The sequence below is a fragment of the Podarcis melisellensis genome (assembly GCF_964234715.1).
Source record: "Podarcis melisellensis genome assembly, chromosome: 8".
NCBI classification, from domain to species: Eukaryota; Metazoa; Chordata; class Lepidosauria; order Squamata; family Lacertidae; genus Podarcis; species Podarcis melisellensis.
Window position 1 is genome coordinate 41,131,878 of NC_138540.1, and position 25,324 is coordinate 41,157,201.

At 47.1% G+C, this 25,324-nt stretch overlaps 1 protein-coding gene across 1 annotated transcript in view; it reads right to left on the reverse strand.

Moving 5' to 3' along the window:
- Positions 1-12,969: 12,969 nt before the first annotated feature.
- Positions 12,970-25,324, reverse strand: part of CPNE7 (copine 7) — a 42,115-nt gene continuing 29,760 nt past the window's right edge. Inside the window, exons 10-16 of the mRNA XM_081921585.1 lie at positions 25,193-25,252; positions 21,302-21,435; positions 19,472-19,526; positions 19,240-19,291; positions 18,799-18,932; positions 16,946-17,182; positions 12,970-14,600 (exon numbers count right to left, since the gene is read on the reverse strand). Of these exons, the coding sequence (XP_081777711.1) occupies positions 14,457-14,600; positions 16,946-17,182; positions 18,799-18,932; positions 19,240-19,291; positions 19,472-19,526; positions 21,302-21,435; positions 25,193-25,252 (816 nt within the window). The 3' untranslated portion in view covers positions 12,970-14,456. The remainder of the gene's footprint in view (positions 14,601-16,945; positions 17,183-18,798; positions 18,933-19,239; positions 19,292-19,471; positions 19,527-21,301; positions 21,436-25,192; positions 25,253-25,324) is intronic.

A 25,324-nucleotide genomic window follows, 5' to 3' on the forward strand; every position in this document is an offset into this window, starting at 1 on the left:
TCTTCCAAAGCAGCTCTTTATTTGTAAGCTGGAACAGAACAGAACTGAGGAGCTCAGTCAGCCTGCTTATATAGAGCTCCACTAGAATGCAACAGTAACCATATTCTGTAACTAGCCAATCACTGAACGTCACTTTCGATCCTTCATTTGCATAACTATCTACAGTATCCCCCTGCTGGCCCAGGGTGAGAACTTCAGTACATAACACTGCCTGTGCACCCATTTGCTGCCACACATTCCCTTCAGCCTGGAGTCAAGTGCAGGGCCTGGAAAAGAGCTTTTCTGCAGCTTCAGCTGCAGGCATCCATCTAGCATCGATTTTCTACTTAACCCCAATCAGGGCTTGGCCTGAACTCCAAGAGGTAGGCAGCAGTGGGTGGGGGTGGGGTGGCGGCTTTCATGCTGCTGGATGGAATTGTGCAGCTTGCAACCCAAACCTGAGGTTCCCACATGCAAACATGACAGTATTTTGATAATCTTTTGAATTTGAGGTCTGGGTGTGTTCTGAAACTGGCATTTTATGGGGTCAGAAACTACCAGTTTATTTCAATAAAAGGTAGTTATCACGTTTCTTTAAAAGATGTTAATTAACAGAATCAATTGACACAGACTTCTTAAATGTTTAATGTTTCTTAACATTAGCTTAAATCTCGCCTAAAGATTCAAACTGCAACTTTGGAGAGCATATGTGAAAACACACAGAAACTGTAGGATGCAGTAAAATTGGTCAAGAAAGGGTGCCGGGGGGTGGGGCTGCCTATAGATTTATGATGTACAAAAATGTTTGGAGATTAGCTCTTGCTGGGAAAACTCATGGCATAGAAGTCTTAAAAGGGACTGAAAAATCAGACCAGTCTTAATGGTCTTTGGTGTTGATGCATTTCCTATGCTAAGGAAATAGGAATCAGGGGCAAATTGCCAAATATGTCTCTTACTTTGTTATCTTCCGTTGCTGGGAAGGTGCATATGGAACGGATTCTAGTGGAAGTTTGCACACAACATTATCCCATGTAGAATGCCACTAGGGGCATATGCGAGTGGATGGGCTGTGAGGGTTTGCTGTACTTTTTATGTCTGCTGTTTGTTTGTATTCTGTATCGGTAAAATCCTATATCAGTGCCCATCCTGGCTCTCTGAGGCAAGCTCACTTCTGTGGTGGGTGATCTCATAGCTCAGTGCATAGAACCAGGGGTGGAGAACTTTCAGCCAGCAGGCTTAATCAGGCCCAGCAGGGTCCCAATTTGGCCCATGATGCCATTCTCCCTAAGCCACACCCACCTGCCAGGTTTGAAGCAAGTGAAGGCAAAACTGTCATCAGTTTTTATGTCCATTTTTTATGAAACTGCTTACAAATGGACTTTAAAGGTGTGTCCCTTTCCAAGGTTTCAGCTGATGTCCTTATGATGTGAGGTGATTGACAGGTGGTTGGCTCTTCCTACCTATCAAAGTTGACCTGATACAGCAGCCAAGAGCCAGCCCTCCTTGAATGAATCACCCTTAGTATAGTGAAGGGGCATCCCTTAAGCACTTGAATCCGTTTCATGGCCTCCACATACTTGGTCACAGAGAGCAGTCTTAGGGGGCAGGTTTGGGTCCAGCCAGGCCTGTGCAGAGCTTGTCTTGTTCTTGCTCTGTGTGAGAGTCTTGTTCTTGACATGACAGCTTAAGTACGGCAGGTCCCTGACAAGGGCCCCTGACCAACTTAGCCCTCTGAGACCCAGGGCAAGTGTGCCTGGCTGCCCCCACTCTGCATCAGCCTGGGTCCAGCTGCGTCAAGCCAAGGTGGGTTTGTCGCAGCGCAGACCTGCCAAGGCTGCCCTAGGCTGACCTCCTGATGCCCTTGGTTCTCCTCTCTGCTTCCTGCCCAGCCTAAGTTTCATTCTGTGGTCTGGCTAGTCTAGTGAGCTTGCTCTCTCTGCGGTCTCAGATTGTAGCATCTGCAGCCCTGGGAATGTCCCTGAGAGCAAATGTTCACCTTAGCTTGGCACAGAGTGAAAAAACCCAGCTTTCTTTCTTTCTTTCTTTCTTTCTTTCTTTCTTTCTTTCTTTCTTTCTTTCTTTCTTTCTTTCTCTATCAATGTTTCTTACTGGTTTTCTAAAACCTCGAGCCTGTGCCCTGCTCAAAGGAAAAACCGGCCTCCTCTGCTGAGGCATCTGCACAATTAGAAACAGGGCCATCTCTGCCATTGGGCACAGTTAGACAATTGCTTCAGGCAGCAGGTGCTGAGAGGTAGTGGCTGTTCCTCCTGATTCCCCCAGCCTTTCCCCTCTGTTGGAACATAGATCTGGGTGTGCTGTGTGCCCTGCTTGCATCCCCTGAACTGGCATGCTGCCTTCTGGTGTGTTGGGATGATGTATTGAAGTGAGATTCAGCTGACATTCCTGTCATCTTCTGTGAATGGAATGGGGTGGGGGTTGCCTGCCATCTTGTCTTTTGCTTTAGAGGGGGGGGGGAATGCTGTGGGTCAGAACAGAAAAGGGAAATGATGAGTAATTGTTGCAAAAGTGTAAATAGGTAATAACTTGACTCAGGAAAAACAGCATTCATTGATTTTACCAGGCTCATTATTGGGGAACTAGAAGGAGAGAAAAGTACATACCCAAATGCATTTATGATATTTTTATTGCACATGTCTTCCAATGAGCTCCCAGTTGTTTTTCCTTCCTCCACCACCGTTTTACTGTTGTTAGCCACTCTGAGTCCAGCTTCAGCTGGGCAGGGTGGCATATAAATAAAATTTATTATTATTATTATTATTATTATTATTATTATTATTATTATTATTAATCCTCACAGCAACACCGTGAAGCAGGCTGGGCTGAGATAATAACTGAGGTCATCCAGTGAGCTGCATAGCTTAAGTGCAAATGTGAACCCAGGCCTCCCTTGCCCTAGTCTGACACTTTCACCAACATAACAAGTACAATTCAGCCTTTCAGAAAGAGAAGAAATGTGCAGCTACATGGCTGGTCTTTGGCCCAGAATCGTTGAGCTTGCAATACAGAACTACCAACCAACAGATACAGAATATGCTCTTGTTCCACACCCAGTTGCTTCCCCAACGTTGCTCTGTTTAAGGAGAGCACCATCCAGGTGAGAGGAGGAGGAGAGAGATCCACAGCATGGTGGTAGTGGGGGGAAATAGTGTCTAATGAAGACAGACAAGCACCTTTGCTGGGTCACAGGACTGAGTAAGAGCAACAATGGAACTGGAGCAGCCACAGGAGGAAAGTGAGCTAGCTGGTGGGGTGGCCCGCTCTGCTGTGACGGAGGTCTCTGAGGGAGTCTCCAGTTTCTCCTCGCTCAAGAAACATCTGCTTGAAGCAGAGGGACAGGCACCAGCGTGAAATTCATCAGGCACAGGAGTTACTATGGCGACGTCTATTATCCCTCTTTATAGGGAGATGAATCAGGAGCTATAAATAAGAAATCTGTAGCAGATTGATCCACGAGAGGTGGCATGTGGCTGGGGCAAAATGGTTGATGGGAATAATGCTCAGCTTCTTCCCAAATGTAGAGAGAGCTCAGAGGATAGAAGGATGTGTATAGATTTGCACAGGGCAGATGGGAATGTGCATGTCAGCTGTGGGCCACATCTTATGCTAGGTGGGTAACTGTTAGATCAGAGGCTGCATCCATATGCACAAAGCCAAATGGCCTTAGGTGAACTTGTAAGGGCTTTGTTTTTGTGGACTCAGGTGCTTCCAGGTGACCTGCCTCTTGATTGGTTTGTGGGGAAGTTAGATGAAGTTGCACTGAAGCAATGTGTCTCTACACCTTCCAGTGCATTTCCCGTTCACTTTCCTTATTTCAAAAAGTCTGAACTTTTGGGGAAGATGATTTGTTGCTCCATATCGCCCAATCAAGAACAATTGTGAAACCTGAATTTGCCCCAAAATAGCAACCTTCTGAAAGTGCCCTTGCCCTGTTGGCTATTCTCCTCTTTAAGGCACCGTGCTGTTCTCATTTCTGATACAGTTGTGCAGCAACCCCAGGGAAAGGGGGAAGAGATCCCTGAGCTGTGAACACCAGTTGGTCCAAACAATCCTATTATGCCATTGCTTTGTGCTCTGCTATTTTCTGGAGCCAATGTGGCTATTCAGACTTAGAATCATAGAATTGTAGTGTTGGAAGGGACTTGTTTGCCCTCTGTCTTTGCATTCTCTGGATATAGAGTGACCCTCTTTTCCTCCCAGTTTCCCTTACTTTGTGGGCAGCTTGTCTTTCCTTGGCACATTTGCCTATTAAGAGATCTGGGGGCTTAGCCTATGCATGGCGATAAGTGTGAAAGGCATCCTCAGAGCTGCTCAATTGTCAAAATGGGGCATCTATGCACTGGTGAACCCAGCAGCCTCCTGTGGAGCCAGGCCTGCTTCCAGCAGCAGTTGGCAAATCATGGCAGAGACGGCTCACTTGAACAGTTCAGTGTAGTGAGGAGGGAAATATCCGACTCCAGCAGTTTTGCTGGAGTCTCGGGTTCACGCGAGCTCTTCTCTGCAGCAGGTGTTTTCCCATCAAACTTCATCCTTGTCAGCATGAATGCATCTCACTTCAAGCCCCATTTATTGTTAGAACAATTTGAGCAATTATCCCGACAGTCAGAAATAATCACTTTGTCCCTGTTGAATAGAGCTGTTTTTGTAACGAAAGCCCGTCTCTCTTGTGGGTGTGGATGAGTGTGGAAGGGGGGCGGTCAGGTGGGGGAGAGTGACAATTGCGCTGATACTGAATGTCCAAACCCTTAAGGCCGATTTGCAGGGAGCTTAAGAGTGTGTATGTGTGACTTTACTTTCCATGGCTGCATTACATTACTTGCTGAAATAAACAGGTTCAAGTTGAAGGAAGGCTGTATCACAGAATGGAAGGGACCTTTGAGGTCCTCCAATCCACCCCACTGTTCAGTGCAGGATGCAGCTACAGCATCCCTGAGTGGCGCCCTGTCCAACCTCTGCTTAAATACCTCCAGTGAAGGAGGTATTCCTAATCAGTTGGGAGAAATTTTCCTTCTAAAACAATGTGTGGTTAATATAGGGGATCTGGTGTCATTAGGTGTTGTGATGGCTGCTAGTTCAGGGAGCTGTAAGGGGATTCGAGAAATTAGTGGAAGGGGAGGAGGAGAGCTCTTATCAAAGCCTAGTAAACCCTGATAGCTACATGGAGCCTCCATGTTCAAAGGCAGTATACCACTGAATACCAGTTGCTTGGGAGCAACAATGGGACAATTGCTTTTCCTGCCCTGTCTATGGGCTTCTTAGAGGCATCTGGTTGGCCACCAGATGTGGAAAAGAGGATGCTGGATGAAAAGGACTTTTAGTCTGATCCGTTAGGGCTCCTCTTATGTGAGTATGTAACAAATGGAAGAAGAGAGAATAGTGTTCTATCCCTTTATGAAAGAGAAGGAAAGAACATATGTGGTGAAGGAGAACATGGATCCAGGAAACTGTTGAGGGCAAATGCTCACATTCCTCTGCAAGAAACCAAATAATATGGCCACATTAATACATGTGGGAAAATGCAGTCAGAATACAAAACCCATGTGGCTTTTCCAAGCATTAACTATGGACAGTAATTGGCAACAACTGAGCTTATTCCTGGCAGATACTTCCTGCACACACACACCTTCCTACACAGAAATAATTCTCATGAAAGAAAACATCACTTTGGAGGGAAATCCAAAATCTACAGTCATGTATTCCTTTTATGAGGGCCAATTAAAATGTCACAAAGTACTGAGCAAGCAAGTTTGAGTTTTTCAGACACTCCTGAGTAAGCCTAGCAGTTTTGGGATAAGACAATGGGTTATCTTATGGGTCAATAACTGGTTAAATAGCTGAAAGCAGCAAGTCAAAATAAATGGGTAGTTCTCACAAGAAAGTGGGTTACCTCAATGATCTACCATATATTGAAAGCTGGTTTTAAATATTGTATTTTAATGTTGTAACCTTCCGCGGAATCTTAGGGTGAAGAATTTGTAATTATAATGGAATATTAATTATTATCATCATCATCATCATCATTACAGTGGGATTCATGTTTTTTGACTTCATAAATGATCTGGAGTTAGGAATGAGCAGTGAGGTGGCTGAGTTTGCTGATGATGCCAAATTATATAGGGCTATGAAACCATAATGATTTTAATCTGATTTTAATCTGTATTTCAGTCGATTTCTGGATTTTATGTTTTTAGTGTGTTTATTTTGATGTTAGCTGCCCTGAGCCCGGTTTGGCTGGGGAGGGAGGGATATAAATATTATATTATTATTATGAGCTCTGAAAGGATCTCTTCAATCTGGGAGAATGGGCATTAAAATGGCAAGTGAAGTTCAATGCAAGCAAATGTAAAGTGATACACAAAAAGCCCAGCTTTCCATATATGCTGATGGGGTCTGAGCTGGGAGTCACTGGTCTGGAAAGGGATCCTGGGTTTGGGATGGATAGCATGAAGAAAAAGTGGATTCAATGCATAGCAGCCATGAAAAGAAAACTTCCACATTGGAGATAATTAGGAAAGGGGCTGAAAATAAAACTGTGAATATCATATAGGGTAGGATCAAACGAAGTTCTACTCAGAGTAGACCCATTTAAATTAATGGCTCTGAGGAGAGTTTGATTCAGCCTAATGCCTTTACACAAATCTGTGGTGTGACTGCTCTTGTTTTGTGTACTGCCACACCTCTCTCTAGATATAGATAGATATAGATAGATAGATGATAGATAGATAGATATAGATAGATAGATGATAGATAGATAGATAGATAGATAGATAGATAGATAGATAGATAGATGATAGATGATAGATAGAGATAGATAGATAGATAGATAGATAGATGATAGATAGATAGATATAGATAGATAGATAGATAGATAGATAGAGATAGATAGATAGATAGATAGATAGATGATAGATAGATAGATAGATAGATAGATAGATAGATAGATAGATAGATGATAGATAGATGATATAGATAGATAGATAGATAGATAGATAGATAGATAGATAGATAGATAGATAAATAGATAGATGATAGATAGATAGATAGATAGATAGATAGATAGATAGATAGATAGATATGTAGATATATTGCAGTACTGGAAAACTGGCAGAAAGGGGTAACGATCAAGGAGATGGAGCACCTCTGCAACATTTGAGTCTTTTTAGTTTGGAAAAAAGGCAAAAAAGTAGGGATATGACAGAGGTGTAAACAATACGCATAGTGAGGAAAGAAAGCAATTTCCCCCCTTAAATATAAGAACTGAAGCTGAAAGTTGGGAGATTTGGGACAGATAAAAAGAAGTACTTTCACCAGTTAAGCTATGCAATTCAGGCCACAAGTTGCAGTGATGGCCGTCAATTTGGATGGTTCTTAAATGAGTTTAGACAAAATTACAAAGGATAAGGTGATATATATTGCCTTTGGTATGCCTCTGAATATCAGTTGCTGGGGGTCATGAGTTGGGGAGTGCTACTGTGGGCTTCCCACAGGCATCTGGTTGGTCACTGTGGGTCTCTTTTTATGTTCTCAATTCTTCTTTAGGCTTAATGTTTTGCTTAATTTCCAGCCTGAAGAAGAGTTCCAGAAAACTCAAAATCTTGCTCATACTTTATGGTATTTTAGTTGGTCCTAGTAGAGAGATATTGGCAAAAAACAAACAAGCCCAGTAATGGGTCCTCTGGGCTACATACAAGTTGTGTGCGGTTTTGATTAATTAAAGGAACTGGTTGCAGTGTTCCTCCTGTCCATGGTACTGAATTGCCACGAGCCCTGATTGTAGATGCTGCCCAATGTCCCGAAAAGGCTAAATAGGTCAGACTGACCAAGTTAAGCTATTGCAGCTGCCCAGAGTGTATTGCACAAATCTTCCCGCCTTCTCTTGTCTCTCTGTTTTTCTGATTTTTCTTATAATGGGACACATAGGCTTTGAAGCTGCCTCTCTTCAGATTATGTTAAATTTTCCCCTTGAGTGTTAAAGCGTCTATTATTTGCTGGAGTATTTATTGCAAATGCTGTGAAACGGCCTTTTAATGACACTGAAATGGTGATTGGATTAGAGCTCCGTTCCCTCTGTGCCCATGTGCAGCCCCATCAGGGTGGCTGCAATCAAAAGAAGGAATGTACAGGATATTCTGTTCACAGCCTGGCATGGTGTGCACTGAAACTGGAAATGAAGATGGTCATCTAGGGACATCCACCAGGAAAGGTTTATCGAAGAAGGCAAGAGAAATAATAGGCAACTAAGCTGCACTCTTGGTGATACACAATTTGGTGGTCTGTTTCACAGCCAGAGGCAGTGATGCTTCTCAGTGCCAGCTGCTGGAAACCACAGGAGGGGAGAACGCTCTTGAGCTAGAGTCCTGCCTGAGGGCTGCCCACAAGCATCTGAGTGGCCACTGTGAGAACAGGATGTTGGGCTAGATAGGCAAGTGGCCTGGTCCAGCAGGGCTCTTCTTATGTTCTTATTCCATCTCCCAACACCGCTCCCTTTGAAGTTATTTTTTCTCCCTCTCTTGAATCTCCCTTCCTTCCTGGCAAATGCACATGGCTACTTAAATAGCATAGGAATGTGGGGAAGTCCTTCCCAGATTGCATCTCTTCTTGAGAGAGCAGGCAGGGGAGGTTTCAGAAAGGACTAGTTGACTTTGCAAAGAGACTCTTCCCCATGTGGGAAAGAACACATGTGTGCCATCTTGACTCCACACCATCTATCACAAGGATGAGAAGAAGTTAGATTGCGGACTACTGACAAATCTCTGAGTGATTTCCAGTAGATCAGCAATGATTTCTGACTCCCAACTGTTTACCAAAAGCAGCTCTAAATTATACTGCTAAAATTAAGCTTGGAGTAAGCAGGAGTAGGCTCCCTCGGCCAATAAAGCGTGATGAGCGCCACAACCCCAGAGTCGGTCACGACTGGACCTAATGGTCAGGGGTCCCTTTACCTTTAAGCAGGAGTAGGCATTTTTGTGGAAGGATGGTGAGATCTGTTCTGGTACTCAAAATAAATTCCTGGGCTCAGTGCTCTTTAAGTCTAAGCCTGTATCATTTGTCCCAGGCTATGATTAGCTGGTCTTATTAAAGAAATAAAGGAAGATTCCATAAGTCTGAAGTTTGCCCACCCCTGAGCATTATGCATTTGATGCTCAAAGCATTCATTTGGTCTTCTCATGATCCAGTTGAGGCTTGGGGGAAGGGCAGGTAGACTATTCTGGTCCCTAAAAAGGAAATGGCAGAGTTTCACAAACCTTGGCACAAGGTCTTCCCCCTCACCTCTTTCCCTGAAGATTGGAGCTCAGCTTTCTATCTAGAGTCCAAGCTGAGGAGAGTGTTGGGTGCCTCAATGGCAGAAATAGATTGTGGTTTGGATAGTTATAAATACATAGATTTATGATACTTCCATGACCGAAATTGCTTTGGGACATCTTTGTGTTTTCCTTCCCAGATTTCTGCTCAGTAATTCTCTGCGAGCTGAACAGGCATTCTTTCGGTGTGGAGACTTACCCTGAATTGAGCTTACCCCACAGTGTGACTGATAAACACAAAAAGAAACTTGCAATGACTTGGCTTTATTGATCATGCATCTGTTTGCTATTTTCTGCCAACCAACCAAATTCCTACTGGAAGGCAGAGCATCCTGATTATTGTCCTTACCAGTGACTAATCAAGAGCTACTAAGAAGTTTTCCCACCTAACTGGCCTAATTTGTCTAAGATGGGGGAGTCAATGTAGTGCCCACATATGTTGCTGAGTTGCAACTCCCATCATGCCTGAGCATTGGCCATGTTAGCTGAAGCTGATGGGAATTGCAGAGTACTACTGTGGTTGTCCCTAGTCTAATAGAAAGGGGAGAGACCATCTAGCATAGGCTTCCTCAACCTCGGCCCTCCAGATGTTTTTGGCCTACAACTTTCATGATCCCTAGCTAGCAGGACCAGTGACCAGGGATGATGGGAACTGTAGTCTCAAAACATCTGGAGGGCCGAGATTGAGGAAGCCTGATCTATCATATTGCTATCAGGTGTGATTTAGTCAATCAAAATAGGTCCAGAAAGAACTTTTTTAAGGCTTTATACAAGCCAGCTTTGATTCTTCTAGTTCTTAGTCTTTCTATTTTTCCTCTTGTTATCCCTGTGGGAACAGAGAGCCCATGCATTATTTTAAATAACAATAGATCTCAGGAGCCTTGGATATGCTAACCAAAGCAACCTGCTTCTGAGCTTGGATGATGGACTCCATGGGAAAATCCATGGGAAGTAAGAGAAATAACATTGTTGCAACTTGTTTCTTAATTTTCAACAGTCTTCTTCCCACTGAGATCTATCTCCAAGAATATCTCCATGACCAGTAAACCAACCTTGTTGCCGATTGTGGTAGATGCCCACTGGGACAGTTAGGGCAGAAGGGAGGGAGATCAACAGCAGGTGTAGCCAACCCAAGGACAGGCAGAGCCAGCTACTTCTGGTTTGTCCCCATCCTCCTCCACCACCTCCTCCCTAATAAGTTCTACAAGACTGAGACCAGGGAGGAGGAAGCTGGCAGGCAGTGCCAACTCCTGGACCAGTTGTAAGTAAGAAGGCATGCAGGTGGGGGCTGGCTGTGAGAAGATTGAGACTGGTGGGATAGTACCTCATTCTCCCTAGCTTCTACTGGTTGATGCTGGGCTGTACATGTGCTCAAGAAAGAGGGCAGAAGAGAAGCAGCAAGTGAGCTCAGCACTTTGTCACCAAGATACATTGCAAGGCTTCTTTGTGAGGGGTCTCTGTCTCGCCATCCTCCAGATGCTTGGTGTCCTTCCCCTTTCACATTTCTATTACTGGCTGAAGACATTGGGTGTGCGTGCGTCATTCTCTGCTTTAATTAATTTATTACATTAAAGTCCACTTTTCCTTGAAAGTTCTTAAGGCATCGTATGTGGTTTTCAGGTCTCCCATTGCATAATCTGGTAAGATAAGGTTAGTCTGAGAGAGGCTCTGATTCACCTAACTTCACCACACTGGGCTCCACTACTTTTTGGCTCTAGCATCCCCACAACCAGACTTCTTCCTTTCCCTGCATTAAAAGGTAAAAGTAAAGGGACCCCTGACCATTAGGTCCAGTCGTGGCCGACTCTGGGGTTGCGGTGCTCATCTCGCTTTACAGGCTGAGGAAGCCGGCGTACAGCTTCCAGGTCATGTGGCCAGCATGACTAAGCCACTTCTGGCAAACCAGAGCAGTGCACGGAAACGCCGTTTACCTTCCCACCGGAGCGGTACCTATTTATCTACTTGCACTTTGACGTGCTTTCGAACTGCTAGGTTGGCAGGAGCAGGGACCAAGCAACGGGAGCTCACCCCGTCACGGGGATTCGAACCACCGACCCTCTGATCGGCAAGTCCTAGACTCTGTGGTTTAACCCACAGCGCCACCCATTTCCCACTTCCCTGCATTACAATTATCCTGAAGCAGGGAGCACAGATGATGCTGTAGGTGAAATGTGGGTACAGTTTGGCTTTGGACTGCATTACTCATACTTGCACATCTTCTGGCGATTAGGTAAAATAGGTGGCCCTAGGGACCGAGTACCATGTTGCAGCCTTGTCATGTTATCTGGTCTCTATCCCCCTGGCTTAGGGGAAGATTCCTCCTTCCCCACTCTAGCCTAGAATGTGGCTTTGCTGGACTCCTCAGACTTGGAACATACCCCAGATGCAGTTCTCACTGCCTCCACTCCGTAAAAACCTGGTAACTGCAGAAACACAGGGAGCTCTTCCGGCGATTTGGGGATAAACAGCTTGACCAACCTGCCTTCAGACGGCCTCAGCATGCTTCTGTGGCAACAGCTCTCCTTAGGTATGGCCACAGTGATCTGTCCAAGGTCCTGAAAGGCCTGGCCTTGCCTGTTGCGATCCTGCATAACTTTCCAGTTCTGGACATGACCCTGTCCTTTTATTATATGCCACAGCTTCCAACCAGCATACCCTGGGAGCCCTGAGTCAAACTAAGGCAGAAGAAGCCTGGCTTTAACTCTATAGAAGGTGATTCAAGCTTTTACAAAATAAAATATTAAATGAATAAATCCTGCCATTTCAAACATTCAAAGAAAGGAAATCAAATCTCTGGCTTTGATATCGGGCTCTCTATAGCCGCCAACACTGCAAACAGACCTCTGTCTGTTCCTATGTGGCTGAACTTCAAAAAAAGGAAAGGCTGATCGGAGAGAAGCATCAGTGGTTTCAAGCTGGGTTGCCTTTTAGGCTTCCTACCACTTTATTTGTAAAATAGACTGTGGCCTCAGATCCTATTAAGAGGTCGCTGCTTTTCATCTCTAATTGGCATCACTGGTCTCCAACCAGACATGTCTTGTATGCGTAACTGTCGGGAAACATAGGACCAGGATTTTTTTGATATATATTTTTTTAATGTCGTAGTGAGATTCAGAGCCTGATTAGACCCAGAAAAAGCAACACCCCAGTTGGACATGGAACAACCGGCATAATAACACAGCAGGGGTGTAATTCTGCACACATACACACACATATGCATATGGAAAGCACATTTATTTCAGTGGAATTTGTGGGAATTTCCAGTCACTGCATCTTTTCTGTTGCTTCTTTAAACTGGAGCCAGTTGTGACATTTAACACAATCTCTTAGGCTTGCCAAGGCTAAAATGCCCACTGTGTAGATATGTCCATACTGGCCACCTCCTGTTGCAAATTCAATTACTAAGCTGCCCAGACATGCCATGGTATTTTGCTGTCACGAAAATGCTGTACTGAATAAGCCAAGGTGTTTGCCCCACCAATTATTTGCATCATTGCAAGGCATGCTGGGAAGACACCTCTGGGATGACACCTGGCTACTATGTGGGCACCCTCCCAAAAATCACTGCCTCCAGGAACAACTCCATCTAGTAGCCATGATGCTTTGCCTCCCTGGCTGGAGGCAGTTGTTTTAACTTTCCACATCAGAAAAAGTGCAGAGAACAAGGGGGAACAGAACATATCCTTTTATTTGGCTGCCTCTTTTGGTACATCAAGTAGATTTGTCATGCAAACCTTAGGCAAACAACAACATCATAGTGAAAGACAACCACGTACCATGTGGAGGAGTAGGCAGAGCTGGGCATGGTGCCTCCACAGGAACCCAATGAACTTCATGCACAGGATGGGATGGTGAAATGGACATAAGTGCAATAGCAATGTATCTGCGGACCCTCTTAAGCCAGTCTTCCTTAGCCATGTATTTCTCCAGACATTTTGGACTACAATGTCCATTGGTCATAGCCAGCATGGCTAATGGTCAACAATGATGGGAGGTGCAGTCCAAAACATCTGGAGGTTGTGGAAGGCTGGCTCAAGCTGTCCACTGAGGCCACACCCTGCATGCCATGCAGAGGGAGAACCATACCCTTAATGTCAATGCCCCCCCCATGGTGCTGAGCATCAAGGGAAAGTTGAGGGACTCCAGCTGGTCACTCAAGAGAATCAAGGACGGTTTGGGGTTGGTTTTCTGCGGTTGACATGGCAACGGACAAGGTGTTGAAACAGTTCTTGCAGGGACTCTGCCTTGGCTCCTCTCATCTTTCTTAAACCATGGGGTGGGGGGCACCTGGCATTATTACAGCAACACACACCAGCAGCCAAGGGGGAAAGGCAGCACCAACTCCAGCAGCACAAGGGGGGAGGCATTTCCTCTTCTCTGTTCCCTCTCTCCCCTTCCACCATCCTTTCTGCTTCACTAGCTCATCCACTTCCACCAGGCCTCTCCATGGAAGCAAATGGGAGCTGCAGACTCCCTTGCCACAGTTTCATCCAAGAATAGGGAGGCCTATTCACCCTGGGGGCAAGGGGTGGATGGGAAACAGAAGTAAACAAGGCCAGAACTACCTTCTTTAGGCAATGGTGTGTGTGTGTGTGTGAATGAATGATATGGGGACAAAGCTAGTCATTCCGCCCCCTCCCACTAAGCTTTCTGCATCCTTCCTTGCTCTCAGTCTCCCATCTCCAAATGGCCAACATGGGGAATGCCAGTTGCCCACTCTCCCCTTTTCCGTAGGTGAGACAGAAGTGGGTTTTCTCTGCTTTAGGTATCTCCTGAGCCAAACCGCATTCACAAGGGAATTTGTCACACTGTGTGTTCTGCCTGGGGTAGTGGAGGCCCTTTTCTTCCCCTTGGGAGAGATGGGTCCTCCTAGAACTCACTCGCTTCCAAGGGGCCAGCTCTGATCTCTTATTGTGCCACTGGGAGAAGGGCATGCGAGGGATGTGGTGGTGGTGGTGACAGGCTGGCCTTCTCCTCTCTCTCCTTTTTTGGTGGCTGAAGTTTGTTGCAGGACCCGGGAACCTTCTATCCTCCCTGGCACTGGTTTGGGCTCCTTTTCTCTCTCTTTCTCTCTCTTCTACTTCACTGGGGGAAGGAACTGGCAGATGGAGGGAAGACAGACAATGTGACTGAGGCCCAAAGGGGTGGGGGCCCTTGTCACTGGGGTGAGGGTGAGTTCAGAGTCGGGTCAGGGGTGCTGCCTTTGGGGCATCGGGGAGGTAAGGCCTTGTAGCTGTAATATTCCACAACCTGCTTGGGCACCTCTGCCAACACACATTTGGCCAGGGCAGTCGGGGAGGCCTGGAAGGAAGAAGAAGGAAAAGGTTAGCTCAAAATGCATCAGTGGTCATTAGGAAGGACATGTTGCTGCATGCTATCACTTTAGGATTAAGAACCTAGGAAACAGCCAGACCATAGCTCAGTGTTGGCTACACAACCAGAGTGGAAAACTGGATTCAACCAGCAGGCAAGATTCCTGATTCTCACCCATTCTGCCCCTCTGGGTGAACTTTAACAGGTGAGCAGGACCGCCTACCTGTCAATCACCTGGTGCCACAATGACAACAGGAGATTGACACCTGCCACAGTTCAAAAGAGGTGGCTGCCACCAGCTGCTTGGCAGATACAGCAGCTTCCTTTTAAGATGCACTTCCCGTGCCAATCAGCTGACTGGGTCTGGAGCTTGCCTTCAAAGGCATGGTTTACAGAGAGCTCCTCTGAAGTCCAGTTTGAATCCATCCTGCTTCCTCTGCTCCAAACTGCTTCCTCCAACCGTCTTGGCTGCACTAGGGATTTCCCAGTGGGGAGCTCCCTAGTGCAGGCCATCCCAACATAGCTCCCTGCCAGTGCTGATCAGCTGGGAGCCCAGCTAGCAAAGGAACAATTGGGAGGTCACATTAAGCTCCCCATTGTTCATCTGTACCTGCCCTGATGCCACTTCAGATGGGGGCAGGTAGATGCAGCTTGTAGTGAATGACTGAACGAAGTAAACAGGGACCTATCCTGGGCCGTTAGTCTGCACTGACTGGCAGTGGTTCTCCAGGGCTTCAGACATGGGTCCCTCCCAACTCTTTTTGGAGATGATGGGGCTTTAACATGGAACTTTCTGCATGCAAAGCAGGTGCTCTGTCACTGAGTCACAGCCCTCCCCAAAAATCCCTAATGCAGAGACCTCATAGCCTTGCAAGGTCCCCTGCTCCACAGACGAAAAGCCCCTGCTTTGCTGCTTCCCTTCCTCCTCCTGATCAGAACTGGGAATGTTGCCAGGATGAGGGCATTCTGAGGAAGGGCAAGTTGTCTCCCTCCTCCTTCCCACAGAGAAGGTCTGCGTCTGCCTCTCTCTCGACTAATAGCGCCTGTCACTTCTTGGCGCTCTTGGCGCCAGGGCCCAGAGGGTTAATCTCGCCTCACAGCTCACTCGGGCTCAGCAACAGACAGCTTGTCTCCCGAGGCCTAAATTACTGACAATCAAGCCCAATTAGGCCTTCGCAATGGCCAAGCGTCTTGTGCCTCCAGCTGCCAGAAATACCCAACTATGGATTTTCCTTTCCGACATGCTGTGGAGTGAGAAAACAGGCAAAGTGAAAGAGAAAACCCCCAGCAGGCCTGTCCTGCCCTGCCCCTGCACCACTCAGCCCTCTCCACCCCCTCATGTTCCAGGGCTGGGAGGGTTTCGGGGAGACACTGCAAGTCACAGTCTATGCTAGTGGCCTAGAGATCACTCTTCCTGCACCATTGTGCTCTTCAGTTGCAAAATCAGGGGTTGGGGGGGGATCCCTTTTCAGTTGGAGAGGAAAAGCGGGCAGAGCAATAAATGTTTTGGGTTTTTTTACCTTTGTAGAGAAGACAAATTTCTTTCTTCTTTTTTACAACCCAATCATATTTATTTAATTTTGATTGGGGGGGGGGTGGATAAACCACTTAATAAAAAATTGTGAACTTACTAAACCCATGCCCATTGTGGGGGAGACATTTAAGTCTGTGAAATATAATGGAAATGGAATTAGTTTGCCAAATGTTATTCATTTATTTATCTAAAAAGGAGGTGTCTCCATTCTATCTTATCTTATAATTAAGTATATTTACTGGATACAGTAGATTTCCCCCCCGAAATGGAGATTTTATACTGCAACTTGTGTTATGATACTATAAGTATAATGTGTATATTGTAAATGGATTTAGAACCGGTGTTGTTTATAATTTCTTTAAAAAGTGAGATATTTCTTTTTTAAAAACACACCTTTAAATGGTGTGCATAAAACAATTATTGATAATGCACACAAAAACTCAGCAAAATGTTAAAGACAAGTAGGCAGAACTAAATCATATGCCTAGGTAAGCTTCCTGAAATAAAAATCAGTAGACTAGTTTCTACAGATGCTCACAAACACCTGCTCTGTCTTCCACCCAGGCAACCGAGAGGCATGATCAGAGTTCAAGGACACATTCCAGCCAGGCTGGTGCTAAGAGGAGTTAGTATCAGATGTGTTAAGAAGAGGGTACCTTCCAGCCCTGTGATCCTGTAACTCTGGGTTTAGAATCTGTAAGAGATGCATGCAACACCAGAGAGAAAACGAGTCTGTCCTAACAGAGCGGGAGAAACTAGGGGGAAGATACAAAGGTGTCTGCATTGCAAGACAACTTACATTCTTGAACTCTCGGAAGGGGACAAATTGCACGATGTCACGCAGGACGGGCTCGCCTTTGGGGGAGCGCAGGATGCCATCATCCCCATCCAAGACCTGCATGTCAGTGAAATCGGCGTTGCCCACACCTACAATGATGATGGACATGGGCAGGTAGGAGGCCCGGACTATGGCCTCCCGCGTGTCTCCCATGTCACTCACGACCCCGTCCGTCAGGATCAGCAGGATGAAATATTGCTGCGGAGAGAGAGAGAGAGAGAGAGAGAAAGGATGAGAGGTCAGGGAAAAGGGAACCAGGAGAGTGGCTAGAAGGTCCAGCCCCAAAAGGATCTCCAAGGTTCATTGCGGGAATGTGGAACACAGTTCCTCATGCAAGATGCATTTTATTTGAATGCCACTTTTCCAAAGTTAAAACCATGCTCAAGGTGGCTTACAACTTCTAAAATAAATAAAATTATATAAAATTACATAATCACAAAAATAACAGTAGTAGTCATGAACAATAAATAAAAAGTACATGCTGAACAATGTCCATAACAAAAAAAAAACCCTAAATATTACCCCAGCTCAAGAGTCTGTTCCACAGCCTCCACTTTTGTAGCTGGAGTCAGTCTTGACCCTACCCTCCCAGGCCAGGTGGGAGGCCTGCAAGGCAGGGAGCAGGTCTCCCGCGACTCACAACCAAGGTGGTTTCTGGCCTCTTCCCATAAGCATCCAGCAGGCTGCCCACAACAGACAGTGCAGCACAAAGACCAAAGAGAAGATGCAGCTTTCAGGGTACCAATAAAAGCCTTGAGGTCACCAGCACAGAGGGTCCCTATGCCCTCTGGAAATTGCTGGCCTACAGTTCCTATCATCCTTAGACATTGGCTCTGATGACTCCTGGGAGCTGGAGTGCAACAACAACTGCAGGGGTTCACATCCCCATGCTTGCTATTCTCTGTCATCACATACACTGAGCCCACAACAGTCTCTGCTTACCCCCACCCCAAAGAAAGCCCCCTCAGGTTGGCATCCTTCATGCACAGCTCAAACCAAGTCATGGAAATGCAATTTCCAGCCCCCACCCACCCACCTGAAGCTCAGGCCCGTAACGCCACATTAACTACTGTCACTAATTGATGGGCTCAGCAGCAAAGCTTTCAGACATTTAGCGAGGCAAAGAGCTGACATGATCCCTGAAGAATCCAAACTGGCATGTCCCTGGGTCCCAGAGTACTTGGTGTGCGTAAATAATGAAGGAGAATTTAGTTAAAGTCCCTTTAGCCTGTCCAGGGCTTTCGTGCACGCATGCAAATGGCCCAAGCAAACCCTCCAGAATGTGAATCCCCCAGCCCCAGCACTCGGTAGATTTCCATCAAGCAGGGTGGGGTGAGGGGGCAGGGCTATGAAGCATCCAAATATCAGCTCTCACACAAATCCTTGAAATTCTGGGGTGAGAGCAGCCTTGCCATCCTGTCTCAGAACATAGGACGCTGCCTTATACCAAGGCAGAGGAAGGACCAGTGAGCTCAATGTTGTCTGTGCTGACTGACAGCAACTCTCCAGGGTTTCAGGAAGGATACTTTCCCAGCCCTGCCTGAAGATGCCAGGATTGAACATGGTACTTTCTGGATACAAAGCAGATGCTCTGCTACCGAGCTATGGTGAGAAAATGCAGGGAACCTAGGAAGCCACTGGTCCACCTAGCTTAGTACTGCTGACATTTTAACTGGCAGCAGCTCTTCAGGGTCTTGGGCAGGAGACTCTCCCAGCCCTGCCTGGAGATGCCATGGATTGAACCTGGTGCCTTCTGCATGCAAAGCAGGCACTCCACAACTGAGCTGCAGCCCCAGGCTTGGTGGCCCACTTACGGAGGCTTCCTTTGTCTTCTCCTCATCCGCTGCCACTCTGGCTACCTTGGAAATGATTGGCGCCACATTGGTTGGCCCATAGAGCTGTATCTTGGGCAAGCAGTTCTGATAGGACTCCACCACGCCTTGGATTCCTAGCACGAAGAGGGAAAGGCTGGGGTTAGGGGTAGCCAGAAGCCATTGCCTTCAGTGGAGCACTGTGATAAGGCAATATCCAGGGTTTCAAGCAGGAACATTTTCCAGTCCCAGCTGGAGATGCTTCCAGGGATTGAACCTGAGGTTTTTTTGCATGCAAAGCCAAGGCTCTTCCTGCTGAGCTATGGCCCTCTCCTGAAAGGAGACCTGGAGGTGCCAATCCAGGTACAAGTACCGTACTGATGGACTCAGGGGTTGGGGGGTGATGGAATGAAGACTCCAAAGCAACCCTGGTCAGCTTCTTACCTTCACACTCATCATCGTTTGGGTTGAAGTTAATGGCAAAATCATGGGAGATCTGCCCAGGACAGGAAAGACAAACATCAGCATGTATATGAAAGGGACCCACAACACCAGCCCCTCCTTCTTGCACCCTCCTCTGGCACTGATCCCTCCCCATCCTCCCTTATTTCCAACCCTGTCCAGGGGCCTCTTCCCCCTCCCAGCCCCATCATTTCCCAGATGATCCTTCACTTACTTCATAGTTGGGTGGGATTCTGGCTCCAAAGCCTAAGGCAGAGAATTTCTTATCACTGTGGAGAAGCAGAGTGCATGGTCTTAGGGTGTGCACTGGAACGGTTTCCCTGCATTCTTGGCTTGGCACCGTAAACGCATGAAGAGGCACCCCAGGAAACCAAGGTCACATTCACATTGTAACACCCACATCATATATTTTAAGCAGATGGCTTTTCCCCAAGCTATCCTGGGAACTGTACTTTGTCAAGGGTGCTGGGAACTATAGCTCTGTTAGTAGTGGACTACAGCGCCATGATTCATTGGAGGAAGCTGTGTGTGGTAGCTGTAAATGTATGATGCAGATGTGACCAGTGACCTCTCTCCTGTTCCTGGGCAGCCCAGGACATCCAGCCTCAACATGTGAGAGGTTATCCCCATCATCCTTCATTATTGTGGCGCAGAGATGATGTTTGTGCTGGGGATGAAACATTATCAGCCCAAGCAGACACAATGGTTGCTTGTGCAACTGTTCTAGCACTGAGGGTGAAACTGGATGCAACTGTTAAATGCATCTTCATTTAATGTGCATTTTTGTAAATGCACACAATAGCTTCTGGGGAGTGGCGATAATTATCAGAAGTGCAGCAGGTTTGGAAGGAGAGTTTAGCTTGATGAAAATGGCTTTCCCCAGAGCAGCTAGTTGCATTGGGATGGAACCTGGAACTTTTGTTAGAAGTACAGCAGATGTAAAGGTAAAAAAAGGTAAAGAACCCCCTGGATGGTTAAGTCCAGTGAAAGGCACCTATGGGGTGCGGTGTTCATCTCACTTTTCAGGCCGAGGGAGCCGCCATTTGTCCACAGACAGCTTTCTGGGTCATGTGGCCAGCATGACTAAACCACTTCTGTAGCAATGGAATACCGTGACGGAAGTCAGAGCTCATGGAAATGCCATTTACCTTCCCGCCACAGGCGTTCCTATTTTTCTACTTGCACTGGTGTACTTTCAAACTGCTAAGTTGGCAGAAGCTGGGACAGAGCACCGTTGCATGGATTCAAACAGCCGACCTTCCGATCAGCAAGCCCAAGAGGCTCAATGGTTTAGACCACAATGCCACACACGTCCGCAGATAAGGAAAGGGCTAAACTCCTCTTCTCACCTGTTCAGATCTGAAAAATGATCAGCCCCACCCACCCATCAGCTCTCTGCATTATTTTTTTAAAGTGTGCAGGTTAAATGCAAAGGGTATAATCCAAAGGCACTAGAGGCCACCCCCATGTTCCTGAAGCTAAGAAGGTCTGTGTCTGGACAGTGTCTGGATGGGTGAACACCTGAGAACTACCTGTACACTACCTTAAGTTCCATAATGGATGCAAGGCAGGATATAAAGCAATAAAATAATTAACTGAAAATGCATCTAAGACCACATCTCATTTGGTCCTGACCATGTTCTTCAAGACACATTTGTGTTCATTCCAGGGGGCAACTCTGGCATACCAAGTACGTTGATGAATATGCTACAGCAGGAGTAGAGCACTGGTGGCTCTCCAGGTGCTGCCAGACTACAACTCCCATCATCCCTGAACCCTGGCCATGCTGTCTGGGGCTGATGGGAGCTGGAGTCCAAAATCATCCTCCTTCTACAAGCTTGGCTGAAAGAGGAGGCAGACTTTTGAGCTCCGAGCCCCCAGTCTCCTCCCCCCCCCCCAACACATGGATGTTGTGGCAGTTCCTGCCCTACTCTCTCTGCCCTGCCCCAGCCCAGATGTCCTTAGGCAGGGCTGGTGAGTAAGAGGTAAGGGAGCTCAGGTCTGGTCAGGAAGCAAGAGTAGGAGCCAAGACACATCCGGTCACCTGTCATAGTCTTGGCAAATCTCCCCCACGGCTACCAACGCCTTCAGGTATTCATTGGGCTGGTAGGGGTTGATGTAGTGGAGGGAGCAGCTGTTTCGGGGGTCTCCGTTGGAAGCTGTGAAGTCAATGGCCACCTGGGAAGGCAGAAGAACAGAGAGGAAATATAACATAGGAGGATCTTCCACTGGTTAGCCAAATTATCCTCTTGGATAACCTCACATCCACACTTACCTTTTGCCACACGTTTCCATCCTTTAAAGTTCCGTGTCCGAGTGTTGTCCCCCCTCCCCTTTCCCCAGGAAAACAGGCTATTTAACGCTGAATCGGAACAAACAGCAACTCATGTTTTCATTTGTGATGGATGGTCTGCCAGGGTGATTGGGGATGGTGGGATTCCAAACTACCCTGAAATGTTACAGATCCTCTAGTTTTGGTTTAAGCATGCCAAAGTCCACGGTCCCCACATCAGATCTCATTGCAGACAGGCAACACACTAAGATGCTTACAAGAGCATCTCCCTGCTTCTGTCTCTCAGTTTCACTCAAACTACAGTCTGTTCTTCTTTTACAACACAGACACCTAGATTAAAACATCCCTTTGCTGCGGGTGGGGAGTTCTGTCTTTTGCGCACACACCCAGAAAATGTTCTAACAATTAGTTCCCATGGAAACAAAATGCCTGCAACAACTGACACTCTTGTGACAAGACTTTTGTCTAGCCAGGAACTGCCTCAGGGCAACCCGCACAGATCGCCCTTCTCACAGATGCCTGATAGGAAAGTCACAACAATTTGTATTTGCCTTAACAAAGCAGCCGCCTAATTCTCCCACTTGCTCTCCGATTTCACACCTCTCTCAGCCGAGAAAAGAACAGGCGCTCCAAGTGTGTTTATTGGGTTGAAATAAACCGTTCATGCAGTGATGCAGACGTGCCGCGTTTGCAGGTTTATGAGAATAGACCCGTCAAAACCAGAAGCGAGTTAGCAGGCGGCAGATAGATCCCAAAGTGGCAGGCTTGAAGGTGGTAGCCTTGACGATGGCCGCCTCCCACTCGACAAGGCAAAACGAGGAAGATCTGCTAAGATTCTCGCTCCACCTCCAGCTGCAGTGCTTAGCAGTTTTACAAGGAGAGTTTGGAGCAGCCCTGAAATATCTGGCAAAGCCTCCCCAACGCAGCATGCACACCCGGCCAGCCGATGTTTCTGACTATCAGCTCCGCAGATGACTCCCATTTATTGAGCTTTCATCTTGACTTGTTCGCGCAAAGCTGACACGGAGCTTAGAATAGATCCAGTCCTTACTGAGGATTCCTTGAGATTTCTTTACGGGGAACTTCTAATGTATTTTTCTATCACATTTATATCCCATCTTTTTCTCCAAGGAGCTCAGGGTGGTGGATATGGTTCTTCCCTTTCCTCATTTAATCCCCACAACAACCCCGCAAGGTAGGTTAGGCTGAAAGGTCACCCAAAGAACTTCATGGCTGAGAGAGGATTTGAACCTTGGTCTCTCCCAGGCATGGGCGTAGCCAGCAGGCGGGGGGACGGGGACGAGACAGCTGCCTCCCATCAAGTAAATAAATAAAAATACTTAACTACCAATTGCATTGCAGATAGCTGAGCCCGACTCCTGCCCCCCCTCCCACATAAATCTTGGCTACGCCCATGCTCCCAGGTCCAACACTAACCACTATACCAATGAGCTCCCTTCCAATGAGGCATAAATCATTCATCTTGCATTCATCCTGATTTGCCCGCATAGCAGTTAGGCATCTCCCATTGATCATTCATTCATTCCACACTTTTCAATGCATCTTCCTGTGACTTTCCTAACTGAGAAAAGAGGGTTTCTTTTTCTAAAGTGGGTTTGTTGTGTTAGGGTGCTTTAATCCACTGCCCAAACTTAAGCTTCCTTGTAGGCACTTATATTCCTCCCACACAGTAGTGAAGCACCCTGTAACTCCCAGCAGCCCCAGACAACACAGCTGTGCTGGCTGGACCTGATGGTAGTCCTTGTCCGAAACATCTTGAGGGCACCAAGTTGGAAAAGGTTGCTGTTTAGCCAAGCAATTTGCTGACTATATGGATGCAAAAGGGGCACAGAGCAATGAGCCTCTTCTCTTCCTTGGAAGATGAAGCAAGCTTGTTTTCTGCTGCTCCAGAGGGTAGCACTTGAACCAATCGATTCAAATTACAAGAAAGGAGATTCCAACTAAACTTTAGGAAGAACTTGCGGATGGCAACAGCTATTAGGCAGTAGAATGGACTGCCTCAAAAGTGGTGGACTCTCCATCATGGGAGGTTTTGAAGCAGAAGTCGGATGGCCATCTGCCAGGGATTCTTTAGTTGTGATCCCTGCATTGCAGGGGTTGGACTAGATGTCCTTTGGGATCCCTTCCAACTCTACAGTTCTATGATTCCTTCTCATCCCCTTGCTAAGTAGCTGAATGGATCCATCCCAACCTGGTATCTCTTGAAAAGTGGCATTTGCCACTAGACTTGAACTCAAAGGGAAGACTGCCATCTTGGTGCACTTTCCCATTTTGCCCACCAGGGGCAGCACCAAGCACAGCACAGCTTTGTGCCACCTGCTGCTACCATTCCGTTCTTGCTCTGCTGTTTGCCTCTACGCCGCGGCACCAACAAGCAACAGGCCTTGGCACCTCCAGACATGGCGAGCCTCTAATTCCTGGGATCGTTCCCAGCTCGTATCCCAGCGAGCGGAGAGGCTGAGAGCCAGCAATCTGTTCCTTGAATGTTCTAGGATCTGACTCACTCCAAGAAGGAGAGTTGCTCTTTCAAAACGCAATCTGGGCGCTGGTTGTTTTCAAGGGAGAAAAATCTGTGCGAAGCTGCAGCGAAGGCCTGGCAGCAGGGACTGTGAAAGCCCGAGGAGGAAAAGGAGCTGCTCCCCACACATGCCCACCTGGCAGCTCACCAAGGCCTGGGGGAGGATCACTGAAGAAGCCTCCATTTGCAAAACTGCCTGGCCAAGCCTGTGGTTGATTTGCACGTGACAAGCTGGCCTGCCAAGGCAAGGGCTGTTTGTGCGCACACGTGTGCAGATAGCATACCCTAAGCCTGTATCCTACAACAGTGTTAGTGACAGCAACCAGGGAAGTGACATCCCCATATGGAGGAGAGTTGACAAGCCTAGCATCTTTGCTGAGATCGACACTGCCTTTGAGCATATGCAGTGTTTGGAGGGTTTTCTGTATTTCTGTTCTACTGCAATGTGTGGAACATGCTTTTGAACCTCGAACAACCATGGCGATCCAGTACAGTGACAGGATCCCACGGATTTGCTGCATGTGAAAAGGCAGGATGTTGCTGCTTCACATATGGAAATATAAAGGGCTCACTGGTGCCCATTTAGACTGGTAGGGTGGAAGACAGGGAGGCCAACAGTAGGTGGAAACAGAGCCAACAACAGGCAGATTCAGAGCCAACGACAGGCAGAGCAAACACGTTCTGCTTTTGTTTCCATCTTTCTCCTCCAGGCTGAGCATTGATGCTGGTGCCCATTGGGACTGGTAGGGTAGAAGAGAGGGAGCCCAACAGTAGGTGGCGCCAAATGGCTGGCAGAACCAACTAGCTCTAGTTTTGTCCCCACCCTCCTTCTCCCTGCTGAATTCTACAAGGACAACACTTGTAATTGCGGAGGAGGAAGCTGATAGGACTGGTTGGAAGTAAGAAGGCAGGCAAGTGGGGAGGGCTGAGCATGGACTGAGGTTGTTGGGGCAGTGCCCCATTTGCCCTAATGAATTGGCCTCCAGTGAAAGACACACACTCATCAGAAGACTTGCCTTAAAAACCCAGGCTATCCTATGATGTTCAGTTGAGGCTAGAATGGGTTCACTGTGCAGCGGGGGAAGGCAAGTGTTGCTACTCACCGTGAAGTGGATCTGGCAACCACCCATGATGTAATCCAGGAAGGAGTAGACCCTGTGAATCTTTCAGACAAAGAGCATGTTAGCTAATGTCATGGGTGGGCACATCCACCTTCCTCCTGCAGTCTTCCAGGC